Raw genomic sequence first — 15,155 nt, 5'->3', positions numbered from 1 at the left:
AAATCATTTGGAAGTAGCAATATTGCGATGGATGGGCAATGGCATTTGGACTTTTTTTAAAAATGTACTTTATTCCAAATGTGTAAAAAAAAAACAGCAACATGTAAAATACACACACCACAAAATCACAGTGCAGTTTTAACAATTTTTGCCCTTTTTACCTCCTCCTCCCCGCACCCCACCCCCACCATGACAAGCAACTCCTTCAACATTGCCATGAACACCCCCACCACATCTCGGAACCTTCTGCTGATCCCTCTCAACTCAAATTTAATCTTCTCCAACCAGAGAAAGTCGTACGAGTCCCCCAGCCTGGCCGCCATCCCCTGCATATGTTCCAACCTCCAATTTAACAGATCATTCGCCAAGATATCAGAAGTGAAGGCCACAACATTGGCCCCCTTCCGCCAGCTCCGGCACTTCGGATACCCCAAAAATCACAACCATTGTGTCCGTCCTGAACTCCACACCCACAATCTTAGATGGCGTACCAAACACCGCTTCCCAGTATGCCCCCAGCTTCTCGCGACCCCAAAACGCATATGATTCGCTGGCCCCTGCCCACACTTTTTGCATTCATCGGCTACCCCTGAAAGAACTCACTCATCCTTGCCTGAGTCATAGGTACTCTATGCGCCACCTTAAACTGGATCTGGATCAAGCTCAACCGCGTGCAGGACGAAGTTTACTTCACCCTCGGCACCACCTCACACCACAGTTCCCAGTTTATCCCCTGCCCCCCCCCCCCCCCAAAACGCCTTCTCCCATTTGTTCTTGATCCTCGCCACCAGTATATGTTCCCAATCCTATCCTCCCCTAGCTTATCCAGCAGGAGCAGTGGCCCGAATAAAGTGTATTCCGGCACCTGGGAAACGCCCTCTCCCCTTTTCACGCCCCCCTTCCCTCCTTTCTGTCTGTGCCTCTGTATCAGAGCCCTCTTTACACTTGGCACCGTCCATGCCGATGTGAGCTCCGAAATCACTGGGCACGATTCTCCGGATAAATGTCCATGTGCTGCAAGCGAGAGTGACACAGGTTTCCTGCCGCTCGGCCTGGCAAGGCCAGCAACAGTATTAACCATAAATGGTCCACTTAATGAGGCCTCACGGGCTCCCCGCCCCGAATGCCGCCTCACCAGCTGAGTTGCCGAGACCGTGTTTGCCAGCCCCTCGCTAACGATGTCGAACTGCATTTAGGCTGCACTTACTCAGCCAACCACAGCCAGCTCGCATAAATGGCGCAGGGGAGACATGCTCCAGGTTTGGGGATACTGACTTGGGGAGGCTCCTGGATGCGGTCGAGGCAAGGAGGGATGCCCTGTTCCCTTGAGGATCCCGTAGGGTGAGCCACAAGGCAGCCAGTGCTGCCTTGAACGAGATAGCCATCCAGCTGCCTCCGTCTCTGATGTGCATCCTGGGGACACCACTAGATGTTGTGGTAGAGCTACGCAGGCAAAGCATACTGAGGATCACTGGGGGGGAGGGTAGGGAAGGGGTGAGAGGTGGATGGTGAGGCGGAGATGCACCATCGGGAGAGTGGAGGCATATATTGAACAATAAACTCCCTTGTGCACAACCAGTGGGAAGCCCCTCTCACGTTCCTCCGCAATGCATTGTCGCGTACAGGTGATGGGTATGAGTGAGCACTCAGCAGAGGGGCAGGGGTCAGATTATGGCATTGACTGAGGAGCATCAGTGCCCAGCTCTCAGCGGATTATCATCATCCCCTGCCCTCGACAGTGACCCGCGGACAGTGCCGACACAGTCCCAGCACCCTGGAGTTATGTGATATACCCTTAGAGAGTGGGAAATGGGGATGGTGGGTGGATAAGAATGCAACGATGGACCAGGCCAAGTCCTAGGTGAATTGGACCACTATGAGCACCTCCCTGGCCCTCCAGGCTTGCCGAGCCCCCTCTGCCGCCGCCTTTCCTGCAGCGTCTGGCTGAGCCTAAGGTTCCTTCCCGGCCTCTTCCTCCAGCCCCTGCTCATCCGGGCTGTTCATCATCCACGACCTCCTCTTCCTCCTCCGAGATGGCCACATGTTCCTTGTCACCAGCTCGTTGCCCCACTGCTGTGCAAGGTTGTCGAGGATGCAGCAGACGACAACAAAGCGGGCAACCCTCTGGGCAATGGACTGAGTGCACTCCGGAGCAGTCGAGGCATCAAAACCGCATCTTGTGGAGTCCGACGGACCACTCAATGGCTGTCCGGGTGGCTGCATGGGCCTCGTTGTAGCAGGTCTCTTGCCTCTGTACCGGTGTCGTTAGCCAGGTCATAGAATTTACAGTGCCGAAGGAGGCCCTTCGGCCTATTGAGTCTCAGTGGCTCTTGGAAAGAGGACCCTACTTAAGCCCATGCTTCCACCCTATCCCCCTAACCGAGTAACCTCACCGAACCTTTTTGGACACTTAAGGGCAATTTATCATGGCCAATCCACCTAACCTGCACATTTTTGGACTGTGGGAGGAAACCAGAGCACCTGGAGGAAACCCACACGCACACAGGGAGAACGTGCAGACTTCACACAGATAGTGACCCAACCAGGAATCGAACCTGGGACCCTGGTTCTGTGAAACAATTGTGCTAACCACTGTGCTACCGTGCTGTCCTCAGCAGATATCCCTTGTCCCCCAAGACCTACCGTCCATCCTGGGGGGCTCTTCAAAGGGAGCAGGATGACCGACTGCCCCAGGATGTATCGTGCACACTCCCCGGGAAGCGAGCACACACATGCATTATCTGCAACTGGTGGTCGCACACAAGTTATATGTTGAGGGACTGGAACCCCTTTCGGTTAACATAGGACACCCCCCGGATGGCCTGATGAGTGCAGGGGAACTTGCTTGACATCCATGACTCCCTGGACCTGAGGCATCCCGGCGATAGTGGAGAAACCAGCTGCTCGGGCATCCTGTTGGGCCTGGTCCATGTCAAAATCGATGTTGTCTTCCGCCTGGGCAAACAGGGCACTCGTGACATGCCAGGTGCACCTGTGGGCTGTGGCCTGCGAGATACCACACAGGTCCCACTCGAGCCCTGGAATGATCCCATGGCACAAAAGTTCAGGGCTGCAGTGACCTTGACTGCCACCGGAAGTGGGCGTCCTCCTTGATATGGTGGCAAATCCGCAAGGATACGGCACAGGTGTTGTACCGTCTCCTTGTTGAGGCGGAGCCTTCTGCTGCACACGCTGTCCTTCATTTCTTCAAATAACCCTAGGCCATCATGGGACTCTCCTCTGGGTCCCCCTCTGGCCTGATGGACGGCCGGGTCCCTGGGTCCGGCACATGGGCCACTGCCTCGGACATCTGCAGACGCTGCTGTTGCCACCTTCTCCAGTGTCGGGCCACATCGCGTAGCACCAGCATCGCTCGGGCAATGGTGAATGACAGGCCATTGGATGACGAGTGGCTTGCGCCAGTTGTGTGGAAATCACAGAATCATAGAACTTTGAGTGCAGAAGGAGGCCATTCGGCCCATAAAGTCTGCACCGGCCCTTGGAAAGAGCACCCTACTTCAGCCCACGCCTCCACCTTATCCCCGTAATCCAGTAACCCATCTAACCTTTTTTGTGGACACTAAGGGCAATTTAGAAAGGCCAATCCACCTAACCTGCACATGTTTGGACTGTGGAAGGAAACCGGAGCACCCGGAGGAAACCCATGCAGACACTGGAGAAAGTGCAAACTGCGCAGTCACCTGAAGCTGGAATTGAACCAGCACAGACGGTGACCCAAGCTGGGAATCGAACCTGGGACTCTGGAGCTGTGAAGCAACTATGCTAACCGTTGTGCTACCATGCTGCTCCTGGGCTTAAGTGGTGAAAATTGGTTTGTCGCCACACTACGGTGGAATTATGAATTTGCCTATGGGACCGGGCTGGTTTCATCACAAACTGTTTGGTGCCTGACGCGATTCCCGTTTTGGCACTGCCCACTATTCACCGGCCTCATTACACTTGAGCGCGAGTGAAACGAGACCGGAAGATTGCGCCCAGACTCTCAACTTCTGGAAGAGTGCCCTGGGGAGAAAGATCGGGAGGCTCTGGGAAATAAACAGGAACCTTGGCAGCACATTCATCTTCACCATCTGTATCCTCCCTGCCAGTGTCAGGTGTAATGTATCCCATCTCTTAAAATCTCTCCACCAACGTTGTCAAATTCCACCTGTGCATCGTAGCTCATTCCCTCATCACCTGAATCCCAAATACCTAAATTTTTCCCTAGCTGCCATGAACGACACTTGCCACCAGGACTGTAGAACAGACACACCCATGCCAGGAACTTCGGGCCAAAATCAAACATGCCCAAAATTGCAAATAAATACCTCCACTGCACCAGATCGAAGGCCTTCTCCACGTCCATAGAAACAATAACCTCCGGCACCCACCCCCGACAGAGTCATAATCACATTAAACAGCCTGATGTTGCTAGAGAGCTGCCAGCCCTTTACAAAACCACTCACTCTATGGCTGCCCATAGTAGGACTTTTCTGTTGAGTTTTTAAAAATAAATGTTCACTTTATTCTCCAATATAAACAAAATAGGGAGTCAATCAGCTACTTTTTTCTTGTCTCATTGTCTTGAGTAATGATGGATCTGGAAATCTAGCGACTGAAAGGTAAAATAGAACTGAAATTTTGAAATAATTCTTGGAAAAAAAGTCTCAAACCCTATTTGAGCAGAACTAATCTTCTATTTGCACTCTGAATCCTACTGATGCAAATTGTGAAATCATGTGGACTGCACATGCTCAAGATGACTGTATCTATCCTCTCTTTCAATTGCTGCAGGGAGAATTAATCTCTTTGTTACAGTGTGGGATATTTTCTCTTAGCTACACGCTAAGCTACCATGTAAGAGGCTAATTGTACTTTGTCATTGAATGTAACATTTCTGCTGAGGACTTGAGCCAACGATTTACATTATCGCTGTATCCTTTTGAAAAAAATCCTCGAACTTGCCATGCTTATTTGAGGTGTGATGACATCGACTTCAAATTCTGAGACAAGCTGGGAAGCTGGAACAACCAAATAGAAAAACAGTGCAACCTTCTTCAAAATCAAAAACGTAATAGAGGCAGAGAGGAAATGCATGGAGAGGAAATCCTGAGTCAATTTTCGACCAACACTCAATTGTCTGCACTGCCCTGTCCTATTTGCAATAGAACCTTCTGGGTGCAGGCCAGCCTTGGAAGTCCAGCAGAACCCAACCCAAGATGATAAACGTGGTCTTCATTGACTTGAAGGATGAACAGATTTTATAATGAAAATATAATTGAAAGCAGTTTAGTTGAAAATATATTTGTTAGGTTTGTAACGGGCGCATAGTCACTATTCCTTCTTTTGTGAGACCCATGTATCGCTCCAACTTTATTTCAAATGATTTTGATATGATTTTGATGTACTAATGAAACTTGTTATCTTATTTCGCAGAGAGATAACTAATATGAAGGGAACAATTGTTGCACAAGTAGATTCCAGTGAAACATTCCAGGAATTTTGCAGTGCGTCCTGCCTATCTTTTTATGAAGACAAACAAAATGCTCCAGCTCATACAAGTCATATTACCCAAGGAAATTATGGGAAATGCACCATTTGTGGCAAAATGACTGAGGTATGCTTTTATTTTCAAAAGTTCATTATATTTGAATCGCTGAACTAATCTTTTTTTTTGACATCCATAGAATCCCTCCAGTGCAGGGGGAGGTAATTCGACCCATTGAGTCTGCACCAACCCTCAAAGAGCATTCTGGCTGGGCCCACTCCCTGCCCTATTCTCCCCACACAGGCACCCATGGCCAGAATCAAATCCGGACCCCTGGTGCTTTGAGACATCAGTTTAACTACTGTGCCACCATGCCATCCTGTAGTTTGTTTTCTACAAATTAGAATTACACACAGCAGACTCTTCAACCCATTGCATACATGCTGGTGTTTATGCACCACGCCTGCTTCCTCCCATTCTTCCACATCTAATTATAACAACATAACCCCTTCTACTCACTCCTACGTTTATCCAGCTTCCCCTCAAATGCAATATGTACTGCTTGCATATTCCCTGTGGTATTAAGTTCCACATTCTCACCACCCTATGCAAATAATTATTTTAGAATCCTGGCAGGCTGAGGGGATGGGGGGGCCAGGAAGCCAAAGTCTTGCCTCACTTTGGCAGGCTGGTTGGCAAGGACGCAGCAGAGCACGAGTCTCAACATGGTTCAGCAGGCAGGAAAGGAGGAGCAGTGGAGCCCAAGTCTCGGTGTGGTTCGCAAGTCAGATGGGGAGGAGCAGCGGAACACAAGTCTCATCAGCTTGTGTCAGGTGGTGGGAAGGGGATGTAGATGGGTTAGGGAGGAGGCCGTTGAGTATATGAGGGAAAAAGTGTTTCAAAGGGAGTCGGATGTGCTGGGGAGGGGGGAAAAAGATGCTGCGAAGAAGGGTATGTGTGATGGGTGAGTTGTTGTGCTGCTTCGTTGCTGTTTTGTTTTGCTGGCATCTGCTGTCAGGTTAATTTTCTGATGTATTCTTCCATGGTATACGAGCTTTGTTGGCAAAGCCAGCATCCGTTGCATATTCCTAATTGCCCTTGGTGGTGGTGTTTTAAAATTGGGTCAGCTACCCTTCACCCTACTGTGTGCGTTCAGTCTTCCAGCCAGCTTGCTGTCCATATTACTACTTGTCAGCAGACAATTCATTAGCCTATTATATGGCTCCTTATTCAAGGTTTTGTTGAAATTTTGATAATTTGGTCTTGTTTAAGCTCCTTTATCTTCAAAGTATTCAAGAAGTTGGTCAAACAAGGCATTTTCCACTTGGAACAAATACTGACTATTCATTATTATTTTATTTATATTATAAAACTTTTGGTTTCTAGATTTTCCAAACATCTCCTTTGTCAGGATGTTTTATTACTTTCTGACCATCAATGTCATTATCCTTTGCATTGCATGTACAGAATCCAACCAGGGTCGTCTTCATTTGTTAGTATGGACTTCAAACTCTTTTACATGCACTGACTACATTGAATGTTTGAAATACTGAGGTAGCTTTGGTGGAATGTTATCTGTCCTTAGAAATATTTATTGCACCCTCTACAATGCCTTTAGATTTTTAAAAATATCATGACACCGGAACTGATCCATGTGGGACAATCCATCTCTCTTTCCATCTCCCTCTCGCGCTCTCTCTCTCTCTTTCTCTTTCCCCTTTCTCTTCTCTCTCTCTCTCTTCTCCTCTCCTCTCTCTCTCTCCTCTCTCTCTCTCTCTCCTCTCTCTCTCTCTCTCTCCTCTCTCTCTCTCCTCTCTCTCTCTCTCTCTCTCTCTCCCTTCCCCCCCCCCCCCCCCCCCCCACACACACTCTGAATAGCTACCCTTCACCCTACTCTGTGCTTTATTTATTTATAAATATAAAACTTTGGTTTCTAGATTTTTAAAACATCTCCTTTATCAGGAGTTTTATTACTTTTCTGACCATCAATGTGAAGCTATTCTTCTCTGGATAAATTCGTACCTCAACTTTGGGTAGAATTGTATTTGTCTTTTGTCAATAAACCTTTTCCAAAAATGATTAATCCATGTAATAGTGAGTCATATTTGACATTTTAACGTGGAATAAAATGAAATGTTTTATAAATCAATCTCTCTCAATTTTGTTTTAATACATTTTTTTTAAAAGTTGTAGTTAGTACCTTTTAAGGAAAATGTGTTGATTGGTAGTTGGTCATTGGCTTATTTGGCAAAGCTTTCATCTGAATAAGAGGATTCTGGTTTGAAGCTCCAGTCCAGGACCTAAATGTGTCATCTAAATTTGCACTCCAATTCAGTAAAGGAGGAGTACAGGATTGTCATACTTTCTGTCTCTTCGTATGACATGAGCCCATATCCTATCTGCCTCCCAGATCGCAGATTGCCACAGCACTGTTTGAGGATGAGCAGGGAGTTTTGGATCTTCAGTTGTGCACAACTGTCCCCTGTCCCTTAAATCATTAGTTTATTTCATTATTTGTGAATCTTGTGCAAAATAAGTGGTCCATTTTTAATAACATCAAGTCTTCCATTTCACAGAGCAGCTCATTTTTTAGAGAGATTTGAGGTGTTAAGGAGATAGAATCATAGAATCCCTGCAGTGCAGAAGGAGGCCATTCGGTCCATTTAGTCGGCACTGGCCCTTGGAAAGAGCAGCCTCCTTAAGCCCACTTCTCTATCTTATCCCAGTAACCCCACCTAACCATTTGGATTGGATTTGTTTATTGTCACGTGTACCGAGGCACAGTGAAAAGTATTTTTCTGCGAGCAGCTTAATAGATCATTAAGTACATGACAAGAAAGTAAAAGAAAATACATAATAGGCCAACACCAGGTACACAATGTAACTATATAAAGACCGGCATCAGGCGAAGCATACAGGATGTAGTGTTAATCAGGTCAGTCCATAAGAGGGTCGTTTAGGGGTCTGGTAACAGCAGGGAAGAAGCTGTTTTTGAGTCTGTTTGTGCGTGTTCTCAGACTTTTGTATCTCCTGCCCGATTGGAAGAGTGAGTAAGCCAGGTGGGAGCGGTATTTGATTATGCTGCGGGGCAAATGCACTGTTCACATTCATGTCGAGAGGGTGAGAATACAAGAGTAGGGTTGTACTGTTGAGGCTCTATATCAGACCCCATTTGGAATACTTGCGAGCAGTTTTCTGCTCCGTATCTAAGGAAGGATGTGCTAGCCTTGGAAACAGTCCAGAGGAGGATCACAAGAACTTGGCATGTAAGGAGCAGTTGAGGACTCGGTCGAGAGTTTAGAAGGATCAGGGGTATCTCATTGAAACTTAGAGAGTACTGAGAGGCCAAGATAGAGTGGATGTGAAGAGGATGTTTCCACTATAGCGGAAACTAGAACCTGAGGGCACAATCTCAAACTGAAGGGACGATCCTTTAAAACTAAGATGGGGAGGAATTTCTTAGCCAGAGAGAGGTGAATCTGTGGAACTCATTGCTGCAGAAGACTGTGGAGGCCAAAGACCGAGGTAGGTAGGTTCTTGTTTAATAAAGTAATGCAGGAGAAGGCAGTTGATAGGCCGGCTGGCCTAATTCTGCTTCTATGTCTATGGTCTCTGGAGAAGAGTGGTCACTATGATTTTGTATTGAATTTGAGAATGATATATTTAAGACCAAAACTAACGTCTGAAATTTGAACAAAGCAAACTTGGTATGAGGCAAGTTGACTAAGGTAGATTGGGAAACTAGATGTAAAGATCTGGTGAGCAATGGTAAATCTTTAAAGAAGTAATTACAAATTCTCAGTGAATGCCCATTCTTTAAGCAATTACAAACTGCACAACAAAAGTGGTTCAACCATGACGAACAAGAGAAGGTCAATAGTTAGTTCAGTAAAAGATAATTAAGGTGGGGCGGGTCAGTGGTGCAGTCGTTGGCACTGCTGCCTCATGGCGCCGAGGACCCAGGTTCGATCCTGGCCCCGGATCACTGCCCGTGTGGAGTTTGCACGTTCTCCTCGCCTCGTGTCTACGTTGGTCTCACCCCCACAACCCAAAGATGTGCAGGCTAGGTGGATTGGCCACGCTAAATTGTCTCTTAATTTGGAAAAAATAATTGAGTACTCTATTTTTTAAAGAAAAAAAGGTAAGAAGGTATATGGAATGAGTGCAGGAAGGTGGAGCAATAATAATCTTTCATAGTGCATCAAGCAGGCTTACATTAACACTGCAATGACGTTACTGTGAAAATCCCTAGTCGCCACACTATACTCCCGACGCCTGTTCGGGTACACGGAGAATTTAGAATGTCCGATTCACCTAACGAGCACATCTTTCGGACTTGTGGGAGGAAACCGGAACACCCGGAGGAAACCCACGCAGCCACGGGGAGAGCATGCAGACAGTGACCTCAAGCCGGGAATAGAACCCAGGTCCCTGGCGCTGTGCAAGCAAGTGCTGACCACTGTGTTACCATGCCGCCATTGTGGAGAAGATTTCATTGAATGACCAAGAGTGTGTTGAAGGCCTACTCCAGCTCCTACTTTCTCAACATGTGCCAGAAGAGTAGTTAGCCTGAGGCTTGTGATGATTCTGGAGTTCAGCAAAGGATGAGCTGGAAATTTATACTAGAAAAGAGAATGAGGGTAAAGTAGCCAGAAAAAAAAATGTATTGTAACTGCTTCTGTCGGTGTGCAAAAAGGAAGTAAATTAGCAAAAACAAATGTAGGCCCCATAGAAGCAGAGGCTGGAGAAATTAAATGAGTAGAAAAATGGCAGAGAATATTAAACTAACAGTTTGTATCCTGTCTTCAGGTAGAAAACAGATAAAGTTCCGGAAATAATGAGGAACAAAGGACCCCCAGTGACAAGGAGGGGTTAAAACCTATTCGTATTAAGGGTCATTTCATAATTTCGACTGAACTAGGAGAATGTGCAAGGATAAGTGGCTTTGGACCTCAGCAATTCGCATCATAATGACCTAGGTGAGGGAATCAAGTGAATGTATCCAATTTGTTGACAATACAAAGTTGGGTGGGAAAAGCAAGCTTTGGGGAAGAGACAAAGGGGTTACAAAAGGAAGTAGATCCCATTAAGTGCATGAGTAAGAATGTTGCAAATGGAATTTAAAGTGAAGGTGTGAAGTTTATCCACATAAGTAGTAAATTTAGAAAAACAGAATATTTTAAATGTTTGAAACAACTGGGACTTGATTTAGAGTTTTCCTTGTATGCAAATTACTGAAAGTTACCATGTATGCGTTTAGGAGTGCAAGTGGTATTTTGGTCGTTAGCCATTAACAGATTAATTGGAATTATAAATAAAGAAGTGTCACTAAATATATAGAACCTTGGTGGAGTTGCACTCTTCAAGTATTGTGTGCAATTTTGATCACCTGCCTAACAAAGGATAGACTCAGGATGATTTCAAAAGCACAGGAAGGTAAAATAAAACAATAATGTGGTGTGTGTTCAGCAGGCCAGCAGCATCTGTTGAGACAAATGTTTACGGTTTGAGGCATGATAGCACAGTCAAGTACTGTTGCTCCACAGCGCCAGGATCCCAGATTCAAATCCCAGCTTGGGTCACTGTCTGCAGAGTCTGCACGTTCTCCCTATGTCTGTGCGGGCTTCCTCCCTCAAGTCTCAAAAGATGTGCTGTTAGGTATTTTGGACATTCTGAATTATCCTTCCATGGTACCTCCCGACAGGCACCGGAATGTGGCGACTAGGGGGCTTCTCACAGTAACTTAATTTCAGTGTTAATGTAAGCCTACTTGTGACAATAAAGATTTCTTTTTTTTTTTTTAAAAAGGTCGGTGACTTCATCAGAGGTGGAGTTAAGGTAGATGGTCAACCATGATTTATTAAATGGTGAAGAAGGCTCAAAGGACCACAGAAATTATTCATGCTCCTGGTCTTGACTCCTAGACACGTGTGATGTGGCATTACTGGTCCAAATCATTTTCTTAATAAAATAATAGGCACCAAGGCTGTTTAATCTCAACAATCGGATGAGTGTCATAAGCTGCCTGGTTTCTATACTGGCCAGTATCGAAAGAGAAAGCAGCCTACGTGATATCTGCTTATTTATTTTTTGTGATGGCATTTGGACTCCTGGAGAGCAACATTCCTGTGATGTGCTGGGCTAGTTGTATTGTTTTTACGACCGTACCCTCCATTTTCTATTTAGTAAGCAAAGTAGCAGTCAGTAGCAGTGGACCCAGTGGGAAAACAAAGTGCCTTAATGTTATTGGAACCAACAGCTGAAGAAAAATGAACATACTGTAAATGGTAACCTAAATCTTTATCGACTCTCATCCACGACAGTATTTAAATAGTGAATGTAAACCATTTTAAGGAAGTTTCTATTTCTTCCCCCCCCCCCCCCCCCCCCCCAAACACTTTGCCAAAACTTTTGTAAAGTCACCACAGTCCCAGATGGCCATAGGCTGCCATTCCCATTTGAGGGGAAGAGCTGAATGGTGGTGATTTCACCTGAGGATACCACACCTCAAGCAAAGGGCAAGGTTGAGAAGATGGGCCCTCATGAATAACCTTAGCCAGTACGAGAATTGAACCTGCACTGTTACTCTCCCTCTGCACCACGAACCAGCCAACTGAGCTAAGCTGGCTCCCGTTATATACATGAATTGTGCTGCTGGATGGTGGAAATAATTTTGAAAATTGCTTCTGCTATGCTTTATGCACCAACACCTATCTTGACATGATTGGCAGGGTCTTGGACTGGTTGTCCACTTCCTCTAATTACTACACTTGGGAACTAGGGACTATATGGAGCCAGTTTGCTGCAACCATTCAATTTTTATTTCTGAATGTTAAACCTTAAAGGATCCTTGCCACTTATTTGAATGCAAACTGAGGAAGTAACTGTTAAAATGTGCATACAAAATCTGGCACATAATTTACAAGATGATATTAATTCACATTTTTTTAATAGATTCGACATGAAGTAAGCTTTAAAAATTTCGTCCACAAACTTTGCAGTGATGGTTGTTTCAACAAAATATAGACAAGCGAGATGGACTTGTAATGAACTGCTGCGATCAGTGTGGGATATACTGTATAATAAAGGATCTGGAAACCACTTTCTTTCCATGATGGCCATCACAAAAGATTCTGTAGTCCTAGATGCCTCAATGATTTTAAACAGGTATTTGTTCGCTGTTTCTGTGTCTGTTGAACGATGAACATGTGCAATCGTCGCTTGTAATTCAAAAACGAAAGCAAATACAAGTAGGTTATGATTATAGGTGTATAAACCAATCTACGTAATTTGTAAATACTTCGGAGGCGGTTTTAATACATCGGCCAGATCTTTAAACCTGGAAATCTTCAGTTTTATAGTTTTTAAAGAATTTGCCAAGTGGCAGTGTTATTACAGACAACTGATTTTTAAAAAGTGATTGAAGCTTCCAGTAACTACTACATCAGCATCAAGATTCATCAAAGCTAAGGGTAGTATTATAAATTACTGTGTTCCTTTTTTAATTCATTCATGAGATGTCAGCGTCGCTGGCTAGACCAGCATTTATTGCCCTTCCCTAATTGCCCTTGAGAAGGTGGTGGTGAGCTGCTGCCTTGAACTGCTGCTGCGCATGTGGTGTAGATATACTGACAGTATCGTCAGAAAGGGAGTTCCAGGATTTTTCCACAGCCACTCGGAAGGAATGGCGATATATTTCAAAGTCAGGTTGGGGAGTAGCTTGGAGTGGGGGTGGGGGGGGGGGGGGGGGGGGGAAGAGAGAGAGAGATTCCACATGGTGGTGGTGGTGGTGTTGTTACGACACCCTGGGCAAGTGCACGGTCAATTCCAGCCCCGCTTGTCAGAAGACAAGTGAATTAAACAAATAATTCTTAGATAAATACCCAAAGTCTTTGGCCCTTGGCTGCCCAATAATTACAATTGCTTCAGGTTTGTAAATGTACGAACAATACTTTTTGTTCATAACAAGAACTGTAATGAAATGTGCACAAAGTACAACTGTTAACTATTATCTAATTCCACGCTTTAAATATCTCTCACCCTCCCTCCCTGTCTCTCATGCACAAGTCAGACAAACACAGAAGGGACGAAAGGGGTAAAAAAATCATAAGTAAAAGGAAAAGAGATGGTTGTTTCCAGCACCGTACTCCTCTTAATACTCTACTTTCAGTCTGAGTCTTTTCTGCAGATTCATTCAGCTCTCTGCAGTTTCAGAGATACAGGATTCACAGTCTTTCTGGAGGAATATCACAAATATATCCATCCAATATCCCCATTATATATGTTCTCTTCTCAGTCTCTACATTGGTAACTCGTCAACCCTTAAACCTGTGACAAAATATCCGCAATCACATTATCCCTTCCGGGATTGTGTATAATTTTAATGTTGAACTGTTGTAATAATAAACTCCCAACGGAATAATCTTGCATTCTGGGTTTCAAAATTCTGTAAAAACGCAAATCGATTATGGTTTGTACAAACAAAACTTTATGGATTGTCATGTCAGACTCCAAAGTGCTAAAGGGCTAGTAGCAAAGCTAAGGCTTCCTTTTCAATGGTTTGGCACAGACGTGAATTTTAAAAAATATATCCTACTGGTTCTATTCCTGTATCGTCGTCTTATAGTAACACGACCCCTACCCCCAGATCACTGGCATCTGTTGCCATTTTAAGTGGTCCGGAAAAGTCTGGGACGGCCAACACCGGTTCGCTCATTAAGATGGCCTTCAACTTGAAACGCTTCTTGGTAGTGTGTGGACCACACCATTTTCGCTTGCTTCTTAGCCCATTGGTTAAAGATACCGCTGTAGTACTGAAGTTCAGTATGAATTTCCTTTAGCATCTGCACATACTCGGGAATTTCCCGTTTGTTTTGGGAATAGGAAAGTCCAACAATGCCCTTACTTTGGCTGTTCTGAGCACCACTGGCACCTGTTAAACCACATGCCTAAATAGGTGACTTTTGCCTTGGCAAACTCGGTTTTGGCCAAAATAATTACTAGCCTAATCAACACTAGTTGTATGGATAGCTCCTCCAATTGCTCCATATGTTCTTTCCACGTCTCACTATACACTACCGCATCATCCAGGTAGACCACATAGTTAAGCATCCCAGCCACTACTTGGGACATAAGCCGTTGGAATGTTGCTGGTTCATTTTTTGAGTCCAAGCATCATTACCTTGCATTGAAGCAACCCTTGGGACATTGCAAAAGCAGATTTTCTCTCGCTCTGGGTGTGCATGGGATCTGCCAATAACCTTTAAACAGATCAATCTTTGACAGGAAGGAGGCACTACCTATTCTATCAATGCAGTCCTCCAATCTTGAAATTGGACATGAATCTCATTTGGTGATGGCATTTATTTTTCGGTAATCTATGCAGAGCCATGTGGCTCTATCCGGCTTTGGCACTAATACTACCTGCGAGCTCCAATTATTCTGACTGGGCTCAATTAAGACATTTTTCAACATGTTTTGGATCTGTCTTTAGCTGAGCTAGTTTTCGTGGATTCAGCCAGTGGCTAGCACTGTGGCTTCACAGCGCCAGGGTCCCAGGTTCGATTCCCCGCTGGGTCACTCTGTGCAGTGTCTGCATGTTCTCCCCTTGTCTGCGTGGGTTTCCTCCGGGTGTTCCGGTTTCCTCCCACAGTCCAAAGACGTGCGG

The 15,155-nt window shown here is 45.4% G+C and overlaps 1 protein-coding gene across 1 annotated transcript in view; it reads left to right on the top strand.

Moving 5' to 3' along the window:
* The window catches only part of zmym2 (zinc finger, MYM-type 2), a 180,209-nt gene that overhangs the window by 49,749 nt on the left and 115,305 nt on the right, over positions 1–15,155 (top strand). Inside the window, 5 exon segments of the mRNA XM_038817980.1 lie at positions 5,437–5,617; positions 12,443–12,508; positions 12,511–12,565; positions 12,568–12,591; positions 12,594–12,655. Coding sequence (XP_038673908.1) covers positions 5,437–5,617; positions 12,443–12,508; positions 12,511–12,565; positions 12,568–12,591; positions 12,594–12,655 — 388 coding nt within the window.

The sequence above is a fragment of the Scyliorhinus canicula genome, chromosome 14 (genome assembly GCF_902713615.1).
Source record: "Scyliorhinus canicula chromosome 14, sScyCan1.1, whole genome shotgun sequence".
NCBI lineage: Eukaryota > Metazoa > Chordata > Chondrichthyes > Carcharhiniformes > Scyliorhinidae > Scyliorhinus > Scyliorhinus canicula.
This window is presented reverse-complemented; position numbering and strand designations above follow the sequence as displayed.